Source organism: Pelodiscus sinensis, chromosome 2 (assembly GCF_049634645.1).
Source record: "Pelodiscus sinensis isolate JC-2024 chromosome 2, ASM4963464v1, whole genome shotgun sequence".
NCBI classification, from domain to species: Eukaryota; Metazoa; Chordata; order Testudines; family Trionychidae; genus Pelodiscus; species Pelodiscus sinensis.
The window spans coordinates 181,328,870-181,355,300 of NC_134712.1; the positions used below are offsets into that span (position 1 = coordinate 181,328,870).

Genomic DNA, 26,431 nt, shown 5'->3' on the forward strand with positions numbered 1-26,431 from the left:
GCCTTGCTAACCCAATGAACATTAAATAAATTTAGGCACCAATAATTTAGGTTCTAACATCATTAACCCTCCTTGACACCTATGCGGAGTCTCACTAACACCAAAAGGACTCTATAAAGATACAAATTGCTCTACTAAAAGAATGGGATGCCGGATATTTGCATTAGTTCAGTAAAATACCATGAACCAGTGAATATGTTAAAAAGAGGGTTCCATAATAAAGTCTGGATCCAGATTCATCTCCAGAACTGCACTGCCCCAGAGGCTAAAGATCAAAAGTAGATACAGCAATTCAGGAGGTTTTGAATTCAAGTTTTGAATCAAGGTTTTGGTTGAGGACCACTTCTACTTAAAAGTCTTCCACATAGGGAAAAGACAGAAATAGAATTATGGGAAAGGTTTACCTGCTTTAAGTAGTTCTCTTCTTTCAGACTGGAAATACATCTTGTCTTGAATTTGATTCAGGAGTTTCTTTTGTAAATTTTTGGCTTGTCCTGGTAGGTTAGAAAATGCCGTCAGCTTAGTAACATATAGCTGTGGCGGATGAGATGCTATCTGGGTTAACTGGGTGTCATCAGCATTTTCAACGCCTACGGTGAATACGGTCACACCTGCTTTCCGAAGACCAAGAGCTGCCTCACTTACGTTGTCTTCAGAAGGTCTGTGGGTGATCAGAATGGCTATTTGCTCTATCCTTTGGGCCTTTCTACTTCCAAATCTTACACTGAAGACGTCTTTCCTTGTAGCATTAATGGCAGCACCGATATTGGCCTTCCCTTCCCTTGGAGAAAAGCCTTTTATTTTCTCCAAAATGGCAGTTTTGCTCATTTCTTCACTCAGTAGAGATAACAAACGTGGCTTGCTGCTGTATGTCACTAGGCCAATCTGTACACAATCCTTCTGCACATCAAGAGAGTCAATTGCATTTTGCAGGAATTGTTTAATATCTTCAGATTGTGGTATTGAAACCCCCTCATCTACTATGAACACAACATCAGCAACAAAATTACTCATGCAAACTGCAATGGGAAGAAAGGAGAAAAGAACAAAATATTAACTGTATTGGAGGAGTAGCCTTGTTAGTCTGTATATGCAAAAACAATGAGGAATTCCAGCATCTTGCATTTGATTTAATGGGGTTCTGCTCATGAAATCTTATGGCCAAATAAATCTGTTAGCCTTTAATGTGCCACAGGACTCCTGGTTAATACTAACAGTCTATGTCTTGGTCAATCCATAGAGAAATGTTCGCAATAATTTCCCTTATTCAGATTTATCTAGAAACACAGGAATTTGCCATACTGAATCAAATTAGCAGTGCATGTAACTTCAGCCTCCTGTCACAAGCAGCGGTTAATACCAGCCACTCTAGAGGACGCGCAAAGGAAAAGGTTCTTTCTAAGGCCCCACTAATCAGGTTTTAGTTTATGCCCTGAAACAAGAGATACTGTCTCTTGAAAATTACTCAATATGCAAGAATAGTTACAGATTCACTCCACTCACTTTCCATACACTGGGGAGTCTGGAAATAGTCATACATGCAGGCATGAATCAATAGACACTGTTTTTCAACATCAGCAGTACATGCCTTTCTGTACGCAGAAGTACTTGGGCATGTACATATCTATTCTTTTTCTTATTTTAAAAATATGCATGCCAGTTAATATTTTGTAAATTTAGCCCAAAATGTTCAAGGTGTCTTTATTTCTAGCACTGAATTACTTCTTCCAGTCTTTATTATCACAATTCATAGCATTTCATTTCTTACCTTCTCCTTTCTTAATATCTGCGGGTGGTTGAATAACATCTGGGGGTGGTTGAATAACATCTGGGGGTGGCTGAATAACACTCTCAATTATCTTGGTCATGTTTTGAGAAAACATACTAAGATCCCTCAAGGTGCGAAACTTTTGCGAAAAGCGAGGTGTAGCCATTGACTGCAGTTCTTTAAGATCAGTGTCAGGCATCCCCAGGGCTATAATTTTTACCCCATCACTTTTCAAATCATTGGCAGGCTTTTCCACATCATCCTCGGATTTCCCTGAAGTCAGAACTACTAAAATTCTGTTTTTGTCTCTTCTGCTAATTGGTCCTTTAAAATAGGCACTGTGAACTTTTTGGAGGGCATTGCCTGTTCTTACAGACCCACCCTTGAATACAAAGTTCTTTTTGACATGGTTCAGCATTGCATTCTTAGTTTTATGGGTGTCCAGCCGAAATTCAAGGTGCAAATCATCACTATATTGGGCAAGTGCAATACGGTATTGAGTAGGAGTCGCTGTTAGAAGACCGATCGTTTTGCTAATAAAAGCCTTCACAAAGGGGAACGTCTTGTATCCCAGGCTACTAGAGCTGTCAACCAAAAGGACAATATCTGCAGATGTAGGGGCTGCAAAAGTCAGAAAATTCAATGTTATTGCATACTTCTTACCCTTTATCTCTGCAATACTAAGCATAGAATCCCTCTTCAGAGTCTCATTCTGTTGTATGCGACTAAGTGGCAAAAGTTGCTTTTTGTTTCTGTCCTGACTCCTCTGTGCTTAGTTACCTGCCTGTCACAAGTGCCGATTGCCCCCACCCAGTTGTTATTCATCCTTAATCTACACGGAAGTCAACAGGAGTTGAAAGCCCTCCATTATAATCAAAAAATCACCTTACAGCAGTGGGCTGCACTGAACTACTTTCTTATTTGCAAGTTTTTTGAACTGTGCAGCACAGCTACCCTAGCAATCATATTGATCTGTCCCCCATCCAGGACCGAATTCTACCCTAACTCACATCACATGAAATATCACAATTTGACTCTTGTACCTGGGATTTATACCAAGGACCCTAGTCTGCAGATTGTACATGTAGAATCCCAGTGAGCCAAATAGAACTCACATGAGTAGAGTGCAGGATTCTTCTTCACATACAGAGTAGTTTAATCTTCGTTACCCACTTGAAAATAATTTAATTATATGTGTGGACTTCATTTATACACTACCTGTATTTTCACCCCTGAATCTGGCTCTAATCTACAGAAGTCGGTCAAAGTTTCTGATAGAACTGATCAATCCAATATGTGAATCCATGTCCATCTCCATTAGCCAAACCAATTTCACTCTACTATACAATGTCTCGTGGTATACAGACCCTTACATAGAGGGCTTGCCTCCATTTTTACTGGGAAAATAGTGTTTTTTTAAAAATCAGATAATACAGCACAAAGGATATAGAAATACCAGGTGTTTGAGTTACTGAAGTTTGACTCCCAATAAGGAAGAGGAACAAAGTCAGCAGCATCTTCATATTATGAATGAATGTTCGAAGCTTTAGTTCTGGAGAAATAAAAGAAAAAGCCCATATATCAGTTGTCAAAAGGACTCTGGAACATGACTGCATAATGCACTGGTATAAAGAAACTTACAATCCATAAATGCTGTTATAAGAACCTAAAGAAATATACATAAAGAAATAGGAAAATGGTAAAGGATACATTGTTGTCTTCCTTATCCATGACATCAGATATGAATTATTGTAATCTTATGTGTGGCACTAATGCTGCTAATCTTCCCCTTACATACCTATTTAAAATAACATTTCCATGGTGATTTTGATGACATTTCCCCTTCTTGAGTCTCCTTCTCAACTGAAGGAATGGCATCTTACTTTTGAAATCTAGTTTCTTATTATGTTCCTGACCCTAATCTTTACTGCCAGTAACACCTTTGAGCATTCACTTATCTGCTTGTTACTGAAACACCTTCCTGCTTTTTTCCAGTCCACTCCACAGGCAGGGAGGAACCTCCTGACACCTTATTCTATCTAGGGTACATCTAGATGACATCTATTTGTCAGAAAATCTACACAAAATGCGCTCTGCAATTTGCGTAGCTTTTTTTGATACTTTTGGAAAAGCCTCTTCCCACGACTTTTGGCCAGTCTAGATTGGGCCAAATGTCGTAAAAAACCTCTTTTGAGGAAAACAGGGGCTTCCGAAAGACTTTGTTTTCTCTTCTGTGTGTGTGTGTGTGTGTAAGTAATAGCAAACACGTTCCCTGGACACTGTGGAGTTTTTTGGGGATACCGCCGTACCCTCTGAAATTTCTCTTTGAAACCTACCTTTAAAATAGCGTTTCCTCAAAGTGGTCCATGGGCCCACTCTGAGAAAGCTGCTACCAGGCTGCTCTGGTTTGTTCACTTACCAGCTGTGCACCCATGGAGCTTTACAACACCCTTGGCTACAAATGGCAAACTGCAGCCAAAAGATACAAGCCTACGAACTATTGCCACCTGTGATTGACTAGCCTACCAGCCAGCTGTTACTGGAACCAAATGTGCCTGGCATTACCATTAGTTTTTCCTTCTCTCACTGACCCTTCCATTTGTCTGTCAGTTATTTGCCTGCCTGGTACTTTCTAATTGCTAGATTACAACCTGTCTGGGTAGGTACAATGGGGCCCTAACCCTGGATAAGGATCCACAGGTGACATTGCAGTGTTCTTCAACTTGTGACTTGCCTGGGGCCTAGATCTGATCCATGAGGGCCTTCCGTTTGGCCCACTGGCCATTCTGTCCCCTGTTTCTACTGTGCGAAAGCCCCCACTACCCGGTTCCAGCTCTGCCCTGAGCAGCAGGCTCCTGGCAGCTCCACCCAGTGCCCAGTCACAGCTGCAGCTTTCCCATGCTGACCTGCCTCTGAGCACCCTGCCCAGGCCCAGCACCTGCTGGGTTGGAGGACACTCTGCCAAGGGCGCCATTTCAGGAGGGGTGGGCGGGGGGATAGCAGCTGTGCACTTTGGTATGGGGCTTCCTTTTCATCCTGTTCCTCCAACACTAACAGAGTGAGGGGAAAGTGCTTGCATTGCATGCAGGCCTCTCACACCTGGCTGGTGCATTCCCTTCACCAGGTGTGAGAGCCATGCATGGAATGCAAGCACTTTCCCCTCACTCCCTGGGAACGGAATGAAAAGCAAGCTGTGTCCCAGAGCGTATGACTGATGCCCCCCTAAATGAGGAGTAACAGTTAATTCAAACTAAGGACTTAGTTCGAATTACCATTTCACTGCCGCGTGTAGCCGTGGGCAGTTACTTCGGACTAGTGGAATTTCAAAATGGCGACCAGGCGGGAACATGCAAATAAAGCCCAGGATATTTAAATCCTGGGCTTCATTTGCAACTTCAAATGCCTACATTAGCCTCCCTCGTTCGAACTAGGGGGCTAGTGTAGATATACCTCCCATACCCTACACCTCCTGCTACACCCCTTCCCAGGCCAGAATTCTCTTATACCCTACACCTCCTGCTACACCCCTTCCCAGGCCAGAATTCTCTTATACACAACCCACTCCTGGACGCTGCACCCCAATCCTCTGCCCCAGATCACAACCTACTCCTTCACTCAAACTCCTTCTCAGTTTCTGCACCCTCTCCTGCACCCCGTTCTCCTACCCTTAGCTTCCTTCTGCACCCAACCTCCATCCCAGACCTTAATCTTCTATAGAAAAGTGTGGTCCTTGACCACATAAAAAAATCTTGGAGTGGTCCCCGCCCTTCATCAAAAACTGCCCTGCTCCAAAGGAAGCACATAAGAGATGGAATCCTTTGCCCAGATCCCAATTTGGTTACGAATCACTTTGCAGCAGCTACTGCAGACTAAAAGCTAGTTGTACACCTGTTGTAGCCAGGGCTGTCCTTAGGCATATACAGAGTATGCAGTTGCATAAGGCACCAGTATTTCTGGGGCACCACTCTGCTGGAAGAAATGGGAAATAGGGAGCAGGCAACAGCAGGGCTGCTGGGTCCTAGAGAGAGCCGAATGTGATGCCTGCAGCACAGTCTGAGGGAGGGGATTGGCTGCTGGGGTCTCTGGGAAAGGGAGGGGATAAGAGTGGGGGAAGGAACTCACCCATGTGACTCTCTCCCTTAGCGTAAGGTGAGGCAGGCTGGCTGGGCGGCTCTATGGCAGTATCCTTTCTTCTTCCCTCCCCCCATGGAGCACTCTCCCTTCCCCCTTGGAGCACCCCACTCTCCCCCCTCCCTTCCAGCAGGGCTGGGTTGGGTGAGGTGCTAGGGGGAAGGAGGATTGGGTGAGGTGCTGGAGGGAAGCGGGGGGCCGGCTGGCTGCGCGCTGACTAAGGCAGGGGTGGACTGGCCGGGCAGGCCGTCCGCTGAAGGGCCGGCTGGCGGCGGATATGCGGGGCGCTGGCGCGTCGCAGCGTAGGCCCAGCACCGGCACTTTAAATTCCCCAGCACTGGCCAGGGCACTGTGTGGGGCTGAGAGAGCGCATGCGCAGCGTGTTGAAATGCCACAGAACAGCTGAGAGGAGAGAACCTCAGCATCTTCCCTCTCAGCTGGTTTGAGCGCTGCACGTGGATGCTGCCGCCAGTAGGGTTACCAGATAGACCCCCCCCAAAAAAACAGACACACTTGATCGTGGGCGGGCGGGGGCCTTGAGGCCTTCCTCCAGCAAGGGAGGCCTGGAGGAAGTGGGAGGGTGGGAAGCTGGAAGGGGGTGCAGCGGCGTTGGCCAGGGGAGATCAGGAAGAGGAATGGGCCAGCAGGAAGCAGAGCTGGGGGGCGGTGCAGGGGGGCTGGCCGGGGAAGAGCAGAAGGAGAAGTGGGCGAGAACTGGCAGGCCAGGAAGGCGGGTTAGCAAATTGGCCGGCACAGAGTGGGACTGACCCTGGCACTTGCAGATCCCGGGGCACAAGCTCCCAGCGACAAACGAGCAAGGAGGAGGCTTCCCCTCCTCCACACTCTCTTAGGGTATGTCTACACTACCCCGCTAGTTCGAACTAGCGGGGTAATGTATGCATACCGCACTTGCTAATGAAGCCCGGGATTTGAATTTCCCGGGCTTCATTAGCATAAGCGGGGAGCCGCCATTTTTAAATCCCCGCTGCTTCGAACCCCGTGTAGCGCGGCTACACGGGGCTCGAACTAGGTAGTTCGGACTAGGGTCCTATTCCGAACTACCGGTACTCCTCGTGAAACGAGGTGTACCGGTAGTTCGGAATAGGCACCCTAGTCCGAACTACCTAGTTCGAGCCCCGTGTAGCCGCGCTACACGGGGTTCGAAGCAGCGGGGATTTAAAAATGGCGGCTCCCCGCTTATGCTAATGAAGCCCGGGAAATTCAAATCCCGGGCTTCATTAGCAAGTGCGGTATGCATACATTACCCTCCTAGTTCGAACTAGGAGGGTAGTGTAGACATACCCTTAGGGAGAAGATATTATGCAGGTTGTGATTACATATTTATGTCCCTATGAGCGTATCTGGATCTTTAAGAGGTAATTTTGGGGGAGTGGAAAGAGGGAGAGGTTACAAAATAAAAGGAAAATGTACATGTTTTATTTATATGATAGAATTTTTAAAAAATGAAGGGAAAAAGGAAGTTTGTATTGATTTCAGAAGGAAAGTGATTAAAACATCAGATATAGTCTTTTGGTGGACAATATTTGCAAGTTTTCTGTCTTTTGCTAGAATAAAAAGGGGTGGGGTACAGGAGTGAGGGCAGGGGGCTGGGAGAGTTGGGGAACTCAGGGCAGGTGTTGAAGGGTGCTGGTGTGAAGGAAGGAGGTGGGGGGCTGAGGGCGCAGGGTTTGGTGTGGAGTGTTAGGGCAGGAGTATAAGGTTGCAGGGCTGGAGTCAGGACAGAGATATGGGGGACTCTTGGTAAGGGGAAGGGGTAAGATGTGTGGGCAGGGGGCTGGAAGGTTTGTGGGGGCAGCTCAGGGCAGAAGGTGATAGAGTGAGGGCAGGAGGAGTGGATTCAGGACACAGGGTCTGATGGGGGGGCTCAGGGTAGGGAGGTGGGGGGGCAGGAGTCTGGGCAGGAGGTAGAGGGTGCAGAACTCAGGAGGGAGCTGGAAGAGATTACAGGGCTTACAAGGGTGACAATGCTGTGCTGACAATTCCTCCCAGGAGGACAGAGCTTCGATTTCCCAGAACTCCCAGGATGGCATCATGGAGGTAAGTTGCTGGGGTGCAACAGCCCCTGCTGCTCAGGCAGCTCACACACCAGTTGTCCGGGGAGGAGGAGTGCAGTTGCACACTTCCCAGAGGTGCTGCAAGATTGCCAGGTACTGGTCCCAGCTGCCCCTGTCCAAACCCCCCTACAAGTACCATGTCCCCTGCCCCACCAACATGTCACCAGCACCCAGCACCACCCTGTCCCCAGCACCCTGCCACCCACCGTAGCACCCAGCACCACCCTGTCCCTGGACCCAGCACCCTGCCAGCTGTGCCAGCACCCTTGGGACCACATTAGTGAGGCTTGGGGCTTTTTTTTTTTTTTGGCATCTCACTTGTGTAGCCCCAACTGACTTTTCTGTGGGTCAGTGACCTTTGACTCAAAACAGGTTCCCTGCCCCTCTCATAAATAAAGACAATGCTAAAACCTTTTCAGTTTGACATAATATTTTATTTAAAAATGAAGCCAGGCCAACAAGCTCCCAATTGGGGCCAAATCCCCATCTCACTGCAGCATCAGAACACTCCTGCACCACCTGACCCCAAATCTGAGCTTATCGTACACTGGAACCCCCTGTCCTGAGCCTCTTACATCCCCAAACTCCTGCAGCCCCACATCCTCAGTCTTCTGCCACAACACTCCTGCTCCATCCACACATGGCAAATGTGTGTCCTGAGCCCATCATACTCACAGCCTCCTTGCCCTGAGCCCCGCACATATCCAACACAAACTCCTGCACCCTCACCTCCACAAGGTTTGTTTGACAAACCTAGGCATAGGGCACCAGTTTAATAATCCCACCTAGGACACTATAAATCCTAAGGATGGCACTGGTTGTAGCCACCATTACTGGGAATATCTACCCAGTGAATTTTCCTTTTTTTTTTTGAAACCACTATTCCATCTCCCATAAAGATGTCTGTCTAGTGATGCGAGGAGCTTCCAGGGGCACTAGGACAGATAGTTGGTGCAGCTTCCTTGCATGGACGATCTACAACCCCCCTCCCCCCACCACTTCCTTGCCACAAGCACTGGAATCGAACTTCAGTCTGCACCTTCTAGGTCCTCTTCTCCCAGGGAGGGAGTGGGACCAGTCACATAAGGTTGGTCTTACTTTCAATGAGGTGTGGCCCTGCTTCTTTAAAAACAGAACTGAATTAATAGAATAAACAGGCATGTAAAGGGAAATTGCATTATGGGTGTAGGCAGACTCCAAAAATCCATACCACTGTGACCTATACGTGCAACTGCCACACAATGATCTGCCCTAACACAAATCCTACCATGCTTCCCACTACCTCCTCCTCCCTGCCCGCTGGAGGACAGGAAGATGGGGAGTAGGGCAGTAGAAGCAGAAGGAGCCCAGCCAAATGGCCAATAAACTGAGGCAAAAACAGAATGAACAGCTGATCCTCTGGCCACATCTCATTGCAAAGTCTGAAAGGACTCTCCAAAAGTATCCTGTGTGCAGGGAGTCTCCTTGCAGGGCTGGCCATACCATGAGGAGAACTGAGGTGGCCACCTCAGATGCCAGGCTGTGGAGCGGGGGGGGGGGGCGCCCCTAGGACCCAGACTGTAGAAAATTGTGTCTGCTGCTGGTTAGTTCTCCTTTATTGGGGTAGGTAGCAGAGCAGTGCCAGGAGAGTAGTAGAACAGGAAGGCAGAATTGAGACCTTTCAAAGTTTTGGCCCAAGTGAGGGGGTATGAGGGCGTCATTTGAGCTCCCCATCTGAGGTGCCAAAAGGTTGTGGGCCAGCCCTGCCTCCCTGACAGTCGAAGGCTTGGTTCAGCAAGCTCTGCATACCCTCAATCCTGCCACATAAGTCTCCTGCACAAGAAGTGTGCCAGGGCATTCTGGGGAGGGGGAAAATGGAAGTGTGGCAGGGGCAGTCTTTCCTAACTGCAAGAAGCCCCACATGGACCACAGTCAGCTGGGTTCAAGTTAGGCCAATGCTAAGAGCTTCCCTAAACTGTACTGAGGAACGAATCAACTCCTTGAAGCCCCAGGGAAGAGGAATTACATTGCCTCCCTTCCTTCCTAGGCCCATTCCAGGGATCTGCATCACTATAGTAGAGATGAATTCAGGCTTGGATTATTTGGAATCTGTGACAAAGCCAATTTTGAGGAAGAACAATCAAAATTCCACTTTCCAACATAGTTTAGATTCCACACTTTGTTTAAAGGAAGATTATAAAGTCAGAAAATTATCAGCAGAGACAAGCAACAGCTGGAAAAAGAGAGTCCAGTTACACACTGTCAGTAGCTTGAAAATTATGTTTGGCTGTAGAAAAATATAGCAAATACAAATGTTTTGGAAAGCAGATAGAATCTATTGTTTGACATGACATAACATAACTTTTCACAGCACATGCAAGCAAGTACTATCCGATTACATTTATCAGAAGAAAAGACGTTAAAATGGGAGGCAAGCCAATTATAACTTTTTCAATCTTGTAATTTGAGAGAAATTTCATGAATTCAGTCCATGTCATTGTATTACTAGCCTGGGGTGCCCCTCACTGATGTAAGTGGGCCACATGGGTGGCCTTCCTTTATCTCAGTGGGCTGGACTGACTGAACTGTAGCAAGACTTAGACTAGATACAGAGGGAGCGCACAGCTCAGAGTCAATGTGGTATGCAATCAGCATGTACCTCATTTCACATGACCTTGCTTACAGTGCATGTCACTTTCATAAAACCAGTAGGGGAAAGAAAAGAAACCCATTGTGGGCAAAACCCAGCAGAATCCGGCAACCCTCTGCATGGCAACAGTAAACAACATGTCATGAGCCACACACAGAACTCCAAGGCCACATGTGGGCCTCAGGCCACAAGTTGCCTAGCACTGTAGTACATTCTATTTACCTGAACTAGCTGGTAACCATGATGTTCAATTCAGAGTACTGCTATTCTTATCTTAGAAATACATTTAAAAAAAAATCTATCTGTGTATTTTAAGAAATGTGCATCTTTCTGTCAACCAGTCTGTTTGTTCAAGAACTCCTCCAAAACAGTAAGAATTAGGAACACCAAATGTAGGATGCAGCTGCCTCTTATCCTTAAAGCAAGGTCAGGGTTTGGTTGTGCCATAAAAATGGGAAGTGCCAGGAACGGGACTGTTTTCCATGACATAAAAAGGAAGGGGGCAGAGAAAGAAGGGACGCAAAGGGGGGGCATAGAGAGGAGGGGTGCAATACTGAGAATGGCCATTGGGGACAGCCACATTACAAAAAGCATGCCATCTTGCCTGCCCCTGGACTAGGTAAATAGGCCCCTTGCCCAAACCCTTCCCTTCGCCCCCACCCTCCAGCCGCAATGCTGGAAGAGGGGAGAGAGGCGGCCTTGGTGGCCAGGAAGGCTGGAGGGGGGAGAAAATACCCTGCCAGCTGGGGAGGAGGAGGAGGAGAAAAAGCCACCCTGATACTTTCCTCAACCCTCATTCTCGCATCCCCCATAACCCTTTGTCTTGCCCTGCTTCATTCCCAAATCCTGCCATGACTCCTGCACCCCCCACACTTCCAACTCCCCTGACAGAAGAACTCAGACAACACTGGGTAAGTCTTTTAGTATATTTCTATATCTATATCAAGAGAGAGATACCATCTTGCAGTAAACTAATCTTTAGTTTCAAAGTGTGATATGACAAATGTAAAGATTTAATTAAATTTTTGTTTCCAAACATTGTTCAGATTTCTTTGAAAATGGAAGTGAATAGCCAAAGCCAGTTTCAAGAAAAAAAAGTCTGTTGAATGCTTCCCCTAACTCCATGCACTGCTTCTCCTGGTTAAAAATATATATATATATTGTATTTTACAATATAGCATCATAGGTGGATAAGTTACCATCACTTCTGCTTTATGGTTCTGGGCAGGGCAGGATCAACTCTTCCAGAGCACCAGGGATATTAGAATTTGTGGGGTCCCTAGACTCTTGGAAAGGGCCAAAAACAAAGGGTTCAAAATTGAGGAGGAGATTGGGTGCAGGAGTGGGTGAGGGCTCCGACTGGGGGAGCAGGCACTGGCATAGGGCAGGAGATGAGTCATCTAGGGTGCAGGAGGGAACTCCAGGCTGGGATCAAGAGGGTTGGAATGCAGGAGTGGGCTCAGGGCAGGAGGTGGGGATGTAGGGTCTGGATAGCAGTTAGGGTGTGAGTGGGAGGGTAGGATCTGGGTGTGAATTAGGATGTGGGAGGGGGCTCAGGGCTGGGGCTGGGAGTTGGGGTACAGGGTGCTTACCAAGGGCAGCTCACCTTTTGGTGACAAACGCATTGGGGAGGGGAAGGGGCTGGTGGCTCTGCATGCTGCTTTGCATTCGCCTGCAGACACTGTTCCCTGCAGCTCCCATTGGTCGCATTTCCCAGCCAATGGCAACTGTGGGGGACAGTGTCTGCAGGTGAGGGAAGCACAAAGATGCAGCTTACTGCTGCTTGCAGCTCCAGCCCAATGGGGGAACAGCAGTGCATGGAACCCCGTCCGTCCCCCTTCTCTGCCAGGTAGGGCCAGAACACAGAGCATTTAGTGGCTGCCCTACACAGAAGATCAACACTTTTGGAAGCTTGGAAATCTTTAGCCTGGAATCCTGGACCATGGCTCCTAACACTCCTTTCTTAGTCTGGCCGTGGTTCTGAGAGAGTTAAGATTTAACATTGTTGCAGTATAAACATAGTACTTCTGCAGATGCTTCATAACATAGTTAATGGTATTCCAGAAAAGGAGTATGTGACATGCTTAAGAAGGGCACATTCCATACAGCATAAATATGTATTCTGCGGTTGAAAATATTTTAATTTAAGTTCATGAGAGGCAAAAGAGATGTTCTACTGAATAATGGAAGTAACTTACGTGCCGCATCAATCTCAATTAGTGCGCGCGCCAAGTTCTGCTCCCTGGAGCACTCTGCTGGCTGTTGAGGATTTCCACCCAAAGAGAAAAAGTACATCCTCTCTAGAAACGCTCTTGTGAAGGGAGAGAGGGGCCAATACATTTCACAAACCTCTGGATTATCTATGAATTGTCCCCTCACTTGGAGGAATCAGTAGAACCATCAAGAAGGGAGGAGTGCTACCTCTCAGCCCCAAAGAGTGTTCAGGGAAGAGGAAGCATCCACTCCTCAAGGAGGCCCTTTGGTGCTGCGTCTCTGGAAGGTAGGCAATGTTCCTTTTGCATGATAAAAACACTGGGAGCCATGCTGCCATTGGCCAGGCATGCACACCTCTACAAGAAACAAGCCAAACCAGCCAACCAATCAACTCTTCACTACAGGGGTTCAAGTAAATGTTGTTTTAGTCAACTGTTACTATAATCATAGGTACTTATTGGGTTGCATGGAGAGGGAGAAGACCTGCTCCTACTAAGGATGTGCAAATAATACAGTATCCAAGGCTATGTCTACACTACAACGTTTTTGTGCAAAAAGATGTTTTTGCACAAAAGCCCATGGAGTGTCCACACCTCAAGCATGTTTTTGCACAAAAAAAATCTACAGTCATTTGATGGAACAGAGGGCTTTTTGCAGTGTAGGTAAACCTCCTGCTATGAGGCATAACTCCTTTACACTACAGCTCTTATGCAAAAAAGCATGTGTGGATGCGCCGCAGGAGTTTCTTGTGCAAAAAGAGCCTATCCGAAAAAGCACAGTTCTCTGATGGTCATTTTGTGAATGGCCATCAGAGCTTTCTTCCATAAGAGCATCCATGCAGTGTGGATGCTCTCTTGCACAAAAGCGCATCACAAAAGCGATGCCCTTTGAGGTCTGGTTGTGCTTTTGCACAAGAAGGTTTTGAGCAAGAACTCTTCTACAAAAAGCTTCTTGTACAAAAACCCTGCAGTGTAGACAAAACCTCAAAGTACACCTTGTCTGGGGCCTGCCTTTCATGGTCTAGGTTTGGGAACTCAGGGTATGTCTACACTACCACCCTAGTTCGAAGTAGGGTGGTAATGTAGTCAACCGGAGTTGCAAATGGAAGCCCGGGAAATTCAAATCCCGGGCTTCATTTGCATGTTGCCGGGCGCCGCCATTTTTAAATGTCCGCTAGTTCGGACTCCGTGCTGCGCAGCTACATGCGGCATGAACTAGGTAGTTCGGACTAGTTCCACGAGGAGTAACGGTAGTTCGGAATAGGAAGCCTAGTCCGAACTACCTAGTTCATGCCGCGTGTAGCCGCGCGGCACGGAGTCCGAACTAGCGGACATTTAAAAATGGCGGCGCCCGGCAACATGCAAATGAAGCTCGGGAAATTCAAATCCCGGGCTTCATTTGCAACTCCAGTTGACTACATTACCACCCTAGTTCGAACTAGGGTGGTAGTGTAGACATACCCTCAGAGTAATGGAAGACATTTTCAAAGAAAAGCAATAAAAGGGTAGAGGTAGCAGTTTTCAGAAAGGGGAGATGGAGCAGTAAAAAGATCTGGGTAGAGAAGGCAAGGAAGCTATTGAAGGAAATTACCCCTTTGAGAAACTCTCACATTTTCTTTAGAAGTATGCAACCCTGACACTAATATGGGTTCCTTCATCTCCTGAATAGGACGACCCCTTTCCCTGAGTCTCTGTAGAGCCCATATTTTGCAGTACACCCAAGGAGGAGCCTTTGTCAGGTAGTGGGAAGCAAGGGGGCTGATTGTTAATTTCTAATACTACATTTTATACTATGTGGTGATGGCAATGTAATGCTTGAACAGCAGCATAGGATATTCTGCTTTTAATTATCGGTTATAGCAGCTGACTAAACAAGCACATCTCACTTTGGGAGAGAAAGCTTGTCTGTTCTCCTTTCTGTTCTCCACACACATCTCACTTTGGGAGAGAAAGCTTGTCTGTTCTCCTTTCTGTTCTCCACACACATCTCACTTTGGGAGAGAAAGCTTGTCTGTTCTCCTTTCTGTTCTCCACACACATCTCACTTTGGGAGAGAAAGTCAGGTACATATTACCTCTCTCCCCCGTGAGCCTTTTGCTTCCATCTCCATAAAGGAAACGGTGTTCCCTTGAATAGTTATGCTATCCTGAACAAAGTCTAACTCTTTATAAACACAGTAATTTTAGGATCAGCCAGCGCAGTGCTTCTCAACCCATTGGGATACACAGCTGTCTTGGTTCAAGAGGAACTTCAATTCATCTACATATATCCCTAGTTTTACAACAGGCTACATAAAAAAAACACTAGCAGAGCAAGTAGAAATGAAAATTTCATACAAAATGAGAAAGGAAGTAATTTTTCAGTTATAGTGTATCGCAACACTTGTGTGTTTAATGTCTGTTTTCATAAGCATGTAGTTTTTAAGTGAGAATAAACTTGGGGGTATGCAAGACAAATCAGACTCCTAAAAGGGAAAGAAGTAGTGCAGAAAGGTTAAGAATCACTGAGCTACTGAGACCCAAAAAGTGAAAAACCCCAGTCACTTCTTAATTTCAAGTCTTATTGAAATCTTGAGGAACCTGGTAATCCCTGCCTTTAATGTTATCAAGCTAAACTAATCCATTTATGAGAGGAGGTTAAAAATACTTAAATTTAAATTCATATATTTCTAGTGGAATAATTTCTCAATTAGATATTAATACCATGCCTCAATAGCTTCAAGTCATATGTAAAGATTATCAATATGATAAACCTAGGGAATTATTTATAACTTGTATGTTAAATTGAGTATTAAATTAAAATATTAAAAAAGAATAAATGTTGGAACATCATTTGTGAAACATCAGATCTGAATAAGAAGGAAATTATATTGGGAATATTAGATTTTCAAGGCTGAAATTTTAATTTGCAAACCATTACTTTTTAATATACATTATATAAATATCACAGTACATTATCACAAGCAGAAACTTTCATCACAGTTATACTGCAGCAGGACATTCACATCACCCTAAACCTTAAAAACATAGAAATAAGATCTGAAGGGAAAAGTCTCTGACATTTGTTGCCACTTTCTTGCACCCTTCAACAACATCTGTGACACTTTTGCTTCCATCTCCAGTAGATGCTGAAAAGCCGTATGTACACCAATTGCAGCAAGCTTGTGCTCTGCCACAAAAATCTTAGTTTCCGCCTCATATACTTCTGATTCAAGAAACTGGCCCATCTAACTTTCACACAGTTGATAACTACATAACATATTTCCGCCTTACTATCGTAGAGGTTGAATTTTGTATTAGAGTAGGACTATGACTAAGGGGGTACATATTTATCAGTATCTGATGGAGAAAAAAGTGCCTTATGGAGTGTTAATAACACCGCCTCTTTCTTGTATAACACTTCTTATCCTGTAAAGCTCAATGCATGTCACCATCGTGAATGCATGTATACCCACAACACCCATCTGAGGAAGTGGTGCTGTGCCAGTTTTACAAATAGGAATCTCAGACACAGAGGGGCTAAGTGATTTGCCCACGGTCACACTGGAAGTCCATGGTAAAGAAGGTAATTGAAGCAGGCTACAATCCCACTTCCTAAGCCAGTGCCTTAGCCACCAGCCTACCCTTCCCCTTTACCATAGTGGGGGACAAAAATAGAAGTAAAATATTAATCTGGCATTAGGGTTGCATAATGTATCACAAAAAAATTGTAATTATCTTAAAAACAATCATTGCATCCTCAGGAAATTCAGAGTTAAAAATTAAATTTAAATGTGCACATGCGTTATCTATTGCATTATAAATAAAGCAAGAGAGGGAAAAATGTACTGATGAATCTATAAAGATCCGTATTAAAAATTGAATTCAAGAGATTAGAGAGAATAAAAATTGAATATTACCAAAACTTCAGAATGACTATTTCAGACTAACAGAATATTTAAATGAAAAGCTTGCCACAAAATGAAATTAAGTAGTTTTCCTTGGCAACCACCTAACACAGTATGTGATACTTACCACAGAAAGGGAAGACGTGTATCTGTCCAAAACTTTAGACCCTACAAAGTGGCTCAGAAAAGACTGAAACCCTTTTAAAAGAAAATCTATCAGTAGTTTGCCGGAAAACCCCTCCCATGTGGACAATTAAAATATGTAGCTTTCAAAGACTTCCAAACCACCAGAAATAATCTTCCCCCCTCGCTAGTTGGTGTTAGTGCTGAGCTCCCTGCCAGCAACAGCAGCTGTGAGGGGTGAACTCAGCGCTCTTTTGGGTTTCCAACTAACCTGATTTTCACTTCAAGCAGCAGTCATTCTTGTACATTTTGCAACCCCCAGAAAGGTTTCTCCCCCTCTCTCCGCCCAGCAACTTTTAGAAAGGGTGCTGATGTTTTCTTACTTTATCTTTATTAATTCGTTCCAATTGTTCTTATCGCAAGTTCTTTTTACTGTCAGGATAATGAGGTAATCTTCATGTCTCTTTAAGGAGTAATGCTGCAAAGGACTTGAAGATGTACCTGAATTCACTCATTCATTTACTCACTCATTCATGTACTCATGTATATAAATACAGTACATCCTGCAAAATCACAGAACTTCTTCAGAAGTGGGTAGACATGATCATTGAATAATCTAGTAATCATTAATGTAAAAGAGAACATTTCCTACATATAAAGTGAGGAAATGGGCATTTATAAAAAAAAGAGTACATAACTGCATACAATAATATATGGGGAAATCTTTTTAAAATTGGGTGCTTTTGAAAAAAGTTATGGTACGGGCAACCCTGGGAGACTGAAAGTAATTTATTCAAATAACAAGTTCAACTTACGCTGGAATTTAGGAGGAGGAAGAGGAGGAGATGAAGTGTGCAACACACAAGGTGACAACAGTGGATAAGCGCAACAAAAGCTAAAACTAGATATGTATTTGAAAGTGAAAGAGCCATAAGCTGATAAGTAGGCTTGGAAAGATAAGATTTTCAAATCTGCAGCTATTGTTCAACACTGACTTTTATCTCACACACACTTCCACTAATCATAATCAAATTTTACAGAGAAGCAAAATAACAAAATGCTGGTAAAAACACATCGGCTGTGGGTGAAGGTAAAGCTGGGGGAGGCACGCCTTCTAACCCCGCCCTCAACCCCACCCCTTCTGCCCAGGTCCTGCCCCCAGCACCACAGGGAGGGAGAAGGGTGTGTAGAGCTAGCCTCCCTGGCCCCAGGGCATGGGAAGGGCAGGCACTGGGAACAGCAACACTCCAACCCCAGTCTGCCTACATTAGGTGTTCTGGGGGCAGAGTGTGAGTGGGGCTCTGCCTGGCAGTTTGGGAAGGCAATGCCTTCCCCTGCCTATGATGTACATTGCCCCTGCTAGAGGACATCTTAGAATTTGATTTAAGGTTATTTAGTTTGTATATTTTGATATACTGTGATGAAAAAGTGTGTTTTAAGAGTTATAAAGCTTTTAAGATTTTTAATTTAACATGTGCTGTCATTAAATAATTGTCTGACCCTCCCCCACTAATTTTCTACAACTCTGAAAATTTAAATCGATAGTGATTGGAAAAAGCGCTTAAAAGCTATATTTGCACAAGTGTGAACATTTAAATAAATAAACATCAAAATACTTAACCCGCCCCATGATACCAGTCAAAATTATTGAAAAATTAAAATCACATTCTGCCAAATCTACTGTTAAGGCAATCGGTCATAGGATTCTAGGATTTTCTGGATGTTTTTCCTTTAATTACTTTTGTTACATAACAAATCATTTTGCCAGAACATGAAATTGTCACTTTGCACGGGCATTATGCTAGTGAAGAGGTAGCAAGATAGAAACCCCTTTTCTTTCTGTGGAAAAAAAAAAATTCAGACAAACTTTTTATTTCAAATTTTTGCTGGAAATTTTCAAAGTGGTTCAGATCAAAACTTTAGTTTTATTTATATTCAGATCTGGATTTCTGATATTTTGATTAACTTCAGAAATTTTGTTTTGAGTTAGGTTTTTAAATATGGAAATTTAAAATGTTTCTCCCTTTCCCATTTTTCTAGCCCTTTTTCTTTTCTGAATGCAATAAAAAGAATGAATGCTATCTACAGATCTATCTTTATTAATTTTTCCTCTCTTTTTTCCTTTTTCCACTAAAATTTAAAGAGATTTGGAGGAAGTTTCAGAAGGTCTGACTTACAGTGTTTTATTTTCCCATTTGCCACTCTTAACTTTTCCTAAGTTGGAGAAATTTAAAAAATTAGAGTGGGGGGTGGGGGGAGCCTAAAAGCAAGGAATACACACACTGGAAAATATTCATTCTGCTGCATTTAGTGGAAAAAATGAAAAACGGAGAAAAAGGCGGAAACACAAATAAGAATCAACACGTTTCAATACAACAAACATTTCAATTCAAAATTGTGTGAAAAGTATCCTTTTGTTTATACATTTCCTATACAGTCATTTAAATTACATTTTCCCCACAACTTTTTGTAAAAAAAAAAAAGAGGGGTTTTTTTGGACCTTCTGAACCTACTGTTTCCTCAATGTCCACTGAGGTTGATGTGAGGAGTCTCATGGCTATTCTCCCAACAGCATTGTTTGCTGCTTTGAGGTCAATCCACTTCATCTCTGTCAAGAGATACTTGGAGGCTTAAGGGAGCAGGGATGCCTGTGTCAACCATTATCAGGAGCTATCTTAAAGGGCAACTTGTTCCCTACTATTCTCTCTGAGCACCTCCTATTGCTTTTCCCTGTCAGGCAGGGCCAGGGCAAAAAGCAAATCCCAACCCACCAATATGTGGCTCAAGCCACCAAATACATGGTAAATAACCAAAGTGTGGAACACCTGGACTCTTTTGCCCACTGTGCTGCAAAGGACAGATTATAATGGCTTTTAGCCATACAACCTGATTTTAGGGATCTCATCTCATTAGCTGAACTAATTGAAAAACTGGTTTATTTGACTCAGTTCAAAAACATCCTCCAAACTGTTTATATACTTAAAAATCATTGTAATCCATTAGTTTTGGCCCAGTTTGCAACCCTTTGCTCTAGCCATGTCCTTCTCACAAACAGAATAACTTTTTTCTCCTGACTTCCTCTCCCCTGTCCTCTCTAGCTGCTCCTGTTTTCCTCTTTGTTTCCCTTATCTGTATGGTTACCCCCTTTTTCCCTCACACAAAAATTCCATTATTTTCGCTCTCCAACCCCCACCTCCAAAAGAACCAGGAAACTACCTGCAAAGCCTTCAGGGAGCAGCAGCAACAGTAAAGGCACTGGTCACTCAGTTCCTCTCTGGGCTTCCTCGCTCCTCCTCTGCCTGTGGACTTGCCTCAGGAAGTGACAGTGGCTGTGGAGAGCACCTCCCTCTCACACACCCAAGAGGAGAAGGTGCTGTCAGCATGTGCCTGGGCCCTGTTTGGGGTGATTTCACCACACACATGTGCAAGGAACTGTGCTGATTTACAGCATCTCCTCCTGCTCTCTCCCTGGTTTCTGCTGACTGTTGTGTCAGACCCAGCTGCTGCAGATTGTAGAACACCACTAGCTGAAGGGAAATGGCACCCATGGCCCTTAAATGCCCCAGGGAGGAAATGTCAGTGAGTCTCCAGTGGCATTGAAACAATTTGTATAGCTGAGGTCAGGGCTGATAACAGACTCTGCCTGTCTCTGGGCTTGCTGGAAGGAGCACGGCATAAAGCAGAAAGGGGCAGCCAGCCCTCAGCACTACTGGGCTGCCCCATCTCCCTCATCCAGCCCATCCTTAGCACCACCTTGACTGTGCTGCACAGAGCTATGGGGGTGATTTGAAGGGCCTGGGGTTCCAGCCGTGGCAGCCTGGATCACCAGACCCCAGAGCATCTGCCTCCATTGCCCCATTCCCCACATCAGTGACCTTGGCTGGAGTGCTCTGAACCAAACTGTAAACTCTCTGTATAATGGAAACCATGTCAAGGCAGGAGATGCAGCAGAATCCCTTGTGCCTCTAGGTTGAACACCTATGCTAGTCTCCCTCCCTTAACTACACAAGACAGCTGGCTACTTCACTCAGTCACATCTCATGCATCCCCTAGTCTCCTGTCATCCACATGCCATTTATACCTACTAATTCCTTCTCTTTACCCTCAAACTCCCACCCACCGTATTCTCCTTCTCTTACGTGCCATATCATGTTGCTCCCTATTTGGGCTCTTCCTGCCACACATACCTCTGCACATCCTAGTCTGCCCCCAGGCAACTGTGGCTCCTTCTAATCTTCCTTTCCACTGCCCTGAAACCACTTTCAGTATGCTGCCTGCTCTCTACACTCCTCTGCAACCCCTCAATCTCCTCATAGTCCAGATATATTCCTGCTTTCCTTTAACTTTACTCTTACATCCTTCTACTTCTCCTGGGATTTTCTGGGATCCTCTGAGAAATGGAAAGAGCTAAGAAGAGCAGCAAGGAGAGCAAGCTGTGTGGAGAGACAGACCTGTAGCATCAGAGCCAGACACACACAGCCCAAGGAGCAGACCCTGTGGTGAGAAGCAGATCTGCAGTGACCAGAGAGCCAAGGAGGTCAGAGAAGCAACACAAGGAGCTGGAGGCTGGCAAAGCAGCACAGTCTGCAGCTGGGTGTGGTGAGTACCTGGGACCAGCAAAGTGGGGGGAGAGGCTCTGGGTAGGGAGACACCACCAGCCAAAAGGCCTTGCAAGCCAGACTTGGAGAGGGATTGTAACTCCAACTGCGAGAGGGGTCCTGCCACCTAGAGCCTGAAGTCATGTGGTCAGTGCCAGAGCAAGCATGTCCAAGATGCAGCCCTCCCCCCCCCCCCCCCCCCAGCACAGCCAGGACCTGAGAAAGAGCACTGGGACCTATAAGGAACAGACTGTGAAGTGTCCTTATACTCTGCAAACTGCTGTTTGCTCTGATGTCCCCCTGCTACAGAGCAGGACTGTGTGTTCTCATTTACTCTCTCATTTTTTCCTTATTCTTTTCTTTTCAATCAGTTGCTGTTTAATAAATTGTATTTGCTTTGAACTGTATGTAATGATCACTGGGTCAAGAAAGCATCCAGTGTGAAGAGAGCACCCCAGAGTGGGGACACCCTAGCCCCTGCCCCAAGTGACTACAGGGGCTAGCCTTGATTCCTGACCTTGGGAAGGTCGAGGATTAAGCCCCAGAAAACCTGGGTCCAACCTTGTTGGGATTTCGAGGACTCTGCTACTCAGGAGAGTGGAAAGAGAAGCCTTTGGATAAAAGAAGTGGGAGCAGGGACTCAGATCCTTTCTCTGGTCCATTTCACTGGGGTATTATAGAATCCAGGAAAGTTCCCCACAATAGTGGGACCATTCCCCTGCTTACACAGAGCAATGGGCAAAGAATGTTCAGCCAGTGACTATGCTAATTAGCAAGGCTCCAGGGACAATGGCTCTCTCGGTGCCAATACACACCTGAGAAATGTGTCTGGAAATCTGGATACCTGAAAACCAGCTAGTATCTGATGACCGCTGACATGGAACACAGGGATAGGTCACTGGGCCACGAGACCTGCTCTGGCCAGGAAGATGCCAGGAAAGGCATATAAATGCCATGTGGCAGTCTCCATCTTGTCTGCAATTCTGCTCCTGATGCAGCCCTGCGAGGGACAAAGAGCTGGGAAGAATTGAGGACCCATTCTGACATAGGATGTACACCAGAGACTTTTAAGTTTGTAACATCTCTGCTAAGAGCTTGTATTGAGTACTTGGTGATTGGATGCATGGAATGTATTCTCCTTAACAACCTTACTCTCACGCTTTTCTTTCTTTTAGTACTAAACCTTTAGATTTTAGATTTGAAAGGATTGGTTCAGTGTGATCATGTGGGTAAGATCCAAAGTGTAACTTGACTGGGGATTTGTGGCTGGTCTTTTGGGACCAGGAGAACTCATTTGCGGTAGGTGAGATTGGGTTCTATAACCCCCCACCTGTGTGATAGGCCCGGGGCTGATTGTTGCACAGGGAAAGCTGGGGTCTCTGGGGGGTTTTGTTCCGTGTGACCAGTTTGTGATCTGTTTAGGAAGGTCGACAGTCTGGAGCTATAAAGAGCCCTTCTCTTGAGTATTTCGCCCTGAGCGGATGCCCTCAGCAGTGCCCAGACCCGGGCCAGTCCATCACAAGAGGAATGACAGCCACCATGCTGACAGCAGTCAGTCCCTCTGAGAGCAATTGGATTTAGTTGCCATTTTGGGTTAGTACATCACTTCACTGGTCTGAAGGCAGAAATCCACTGTTGTTACCATGAGTCATGTTACCAGTATTGCCTACCCTAGGAGTTCAGAAAGTCAGGAGTTGGACACAAAATATCATTAGCTGGCCCTGTAGGAATATAGGTCCACATTAGGCCTAAGTGAATGACAGTTTTAAATTGGGTTTGGATATTAGCATGAGCAATAGACCCAAAATATGTGATAAAAACAAAATTACTTTCCTCCTCCCCTTCCCAGGAAATTATGAGAAAGGAGGATCATTTGTGTTAAACTTTCGGGCTACGTCTAGACTGGCATGATTTTCCACAAATGCTTTTAATGGAAAAGTTTTCTGTTAAAAACATTTGCGGAAAAGAGCATCTAAATTGGCATGGACGCTTTTCCGCAAAAGCACTTTTTGCAGAAAAGCGTCCGTGCCCATCTAGACGCAGTTTTGCGCAAGAAAGCCCCGATCGCCATTTTTACGATTGGGGCTTTTTTGCGCAAAACAAATCTGAGCTGTCTACATTGGCCCTTTTGCCCAAAATATTTGGGCAAAAGGACTTTTGCCCAAATGGGAGCAGCATAGTATTTCCACAAGAAGCACTGATTTCAGACAGTAGGAAGTCAGTGTTCTTGCGGAAATTCAAGCGGCCAGTGTAGACAGCTGGCAAAAACTTGCCAGTCTAGACACAGCCATAGTGTGAAGCTTTCAGTTTCTTCCCCCAAAACCAATGTTCTCTCTGCATTTTTTAAATCTGTACACCTTCCCACATCTGTCCATCCCACAATTAATAATACTCCCCAAAACTCCTACATCAACTTTATGTCCCCAACTTCACATCTGCCCCTTGCCACAACTGCACCTCTGAAGGTTCATCGTGCCTTTCTCCACCTCCAGTAACCCCAATGAGAATGTCGTCAGCTGCTCCCTCTTCTGCTTCCCTCTGCCAAAATCTCCTATTTCCGATCCAGCATGGGAAGAAATTTCTGACAGCCCCATGTGCTAGCCCTGATTGGGGGAGTGCAGCCAGAGAGGATTTTGCCCCTGAGATAGCAAAAAAACGCATGAAACTTCTTCCGTCTCTTGTCATCTTGAGACTAGCTCCAGAAGTAGCTAAAAATTTGATTAGTCATGGGGGGGGAATTACATGATTTGGCAATGCTGCATTCATGTGGCCTCACTATTTAATGTTTTGACTTAAAGTCACAGCTACTGGATTGAGTAATTAAATGATTACATGAGTATGATGGGATGACTCCAGGCTGTAGCCTGGAACCGTGGGACTACAGTGCCCTCCTGAACTCTCTCCAGCATGGGCTGTGTCTCAAAATGTCTTGCTAATGACCAGCAGCAACCCCTTTAGGTGTTATCACTCAGTACAACCACATGTGGAGAGCTCACACCCAGCTAGATTGCACGAATGCTCTCAGAGCCACTCGTGAATCACACAGAGACAGGCACTAGCACCAAATCTCCCCCTCACTGTACCTCAGGAATATACCCTCCAATTTATTAATTGGTTCAGTATTTCATCAATGGAAAGCAGATATGCACAATCCTTGTGAAACTTGAATGGATTTGCCACACACGCCACATAAACTCACTGGTAAAGATAAACAGTGAAACAAATTTATTGATTCTAAAAGATGGATTTTAAGTGATGTGAAGTGACAGGCAAAAAGACAGAGTAGTTACCAACCCCCCTCCCCCCTCACATAAGCATGCAGTCTAAATTCACAATCCTATTAGACTGGTCAACAATAAGATCAAGCCATTTTTCTTCCCCATTGGTTATTGCAGGCCGTAGTACGCTGATTTCACACTTGACATCTAGGCCAGTCCCCTCAGTTGGAACTTTCAGTCTTCTCAGTGTCTTGGTTGCTTGCAGTGTAGGTGGGTGAAGGAGAAAGGGGAGCATGAGCCTGTGTGTTTGATTATTATACTCTTAGTTCATGTGCTTGCACAAGTCCAGGCATGTACTTTGGGCCTTGCTGAGTCCCTAGGCAAGGCTGAGCAATTCCCTTGGTGTAGCCTCATGTCAGTGAGTGATCAAATTGTGGCTGTCCTGTTGGACAACAACATCCACCTGGTGATGGTTGCCTCCCTTGACTCTGTGGAGCTAGTATCTGGGTGCTTCAAAAAAACTCAAAGCATATTCCAATGAAAATCATACAACACAGTTCTTATAATTTCATACGCATTAATTATGTTCATATTTAGATAGAAAGAATTACTTTCAGCATGTCATAACTGTTCCCGATACCTCACATGACATGCTTTATTTGCAATACCACAGTTATAGACAGATGAGGAATATGGGGGTTATAGGGCATTTCCACAAGGTACAGAGTGTCACAATGAAAATCTCATTTTAAAAAACATAAAACTGAGTTTCAAGCCCTCATAGCTGTGGAGAAAAGTTTACTACCATTGTTCCAATATTGGAAAGCAATCAAATACAATTAAAATAACTCACGGTTTTTGGAGTTTGACTCTTGACTTTTGAATGATAAACCATTAGCAATCCAAACATCGAGAGACTCTCAAAAAATTGCTACAATAGGTAATACAAGAGGTGGGAAGATTGTGTAGGAGCCTAATCCATAGCCCAGTGAAGTCAATCAAACTCTTTCCATTGGCTTCCGTGGGCTTTTGATCAAAGCCTGTATGAGGACAAGGGCATCAGTTTGGGAAGGTAGGGGAACTACAGCCATGTGTACCAGGATGCTGCTTGCTCTTCTTCCCCTTCCTTTCACAATCAGGGGTTTGAGTCACTTATCCTCTGCCCCCTCCTCTCACCAGCCAGGAGTGACCGGAATGCACACAAGCTGTGTATTTTCCCCTCGCTCCCTGATCATCTAGAAATGGCGCCCTTGTATGAGGAGCATTCTGAGGCAGCTCCAACACCTTCACCCTGTCTATTTCCTATATCCCCTCCAGCCAGCAACTCTCCCACAATAGCCCACATTTTCGCTGCTTCCCCTTTTCTCCTCTCCAGGCAGTAGTGAGATAAGCAGTATGGATTGGGGATGTTTGCGGCTAGCCAGATAACCGTTTAACCAATAAGCTATTGCTTAGCAGTTAACAGTCCTTGTTAACAGCAACAATCCCCCTCCCTCGCGTGCTCTGCATTTAAAAACTTGGGCTGCCAGACTGCCTTAGACCCAGCTGGCCTGTCCGAGCTCTAAATGATGAGCATTCAGGGAAGCCATCTGCCACTCCCACGAGGCAGAAGGTGGGAACCAGTTTGTAGAGAGCGCCAGTTTAAAAAATAGCCCTCACCTGTTGTCCTGTGCTCCTGCCTCTGTGTCAGAGGCAGCAGCGCAGGGTAGCAGTAGTATATGTTTGTGGGGGGCTTGAACTCCCCGCAGAAAAGACTTTTCCGGCATCCCACAGAGCATCCTTTGTCTGCG

General features: G+C 45.2%; 1 protein-coding gene across 1 annotated transcript in view; it reads right to left on the bottom strand.

Annotated features, from left to right (window-relative positions):
* LOC102456223 (collagen alpha-6(VI) chain-like) overlaps nt 1-13,809 on the bottom strand; it is an 85,734-nt gene extending 71,925 nt beyond the window's left edge. The window contains 4 exon segments of the mRNA XM_075921935.1: nt 405-1,019; nt 1,769-2,389; nt 3,225-3,320; nt 12,802-13,809. Coding sequence (XP_075778050.1) covers nt 405-1,019; nt 1,769-2,389; nt 3,225-3,320; nt 12,802-12,943 — 1,474 coding nt within the window. The 5' untranslated portion in view covers nt 12,944-13,809.
* Nucleotides 13,810-26,431: the final 12,622 nt, after the last annotated feature.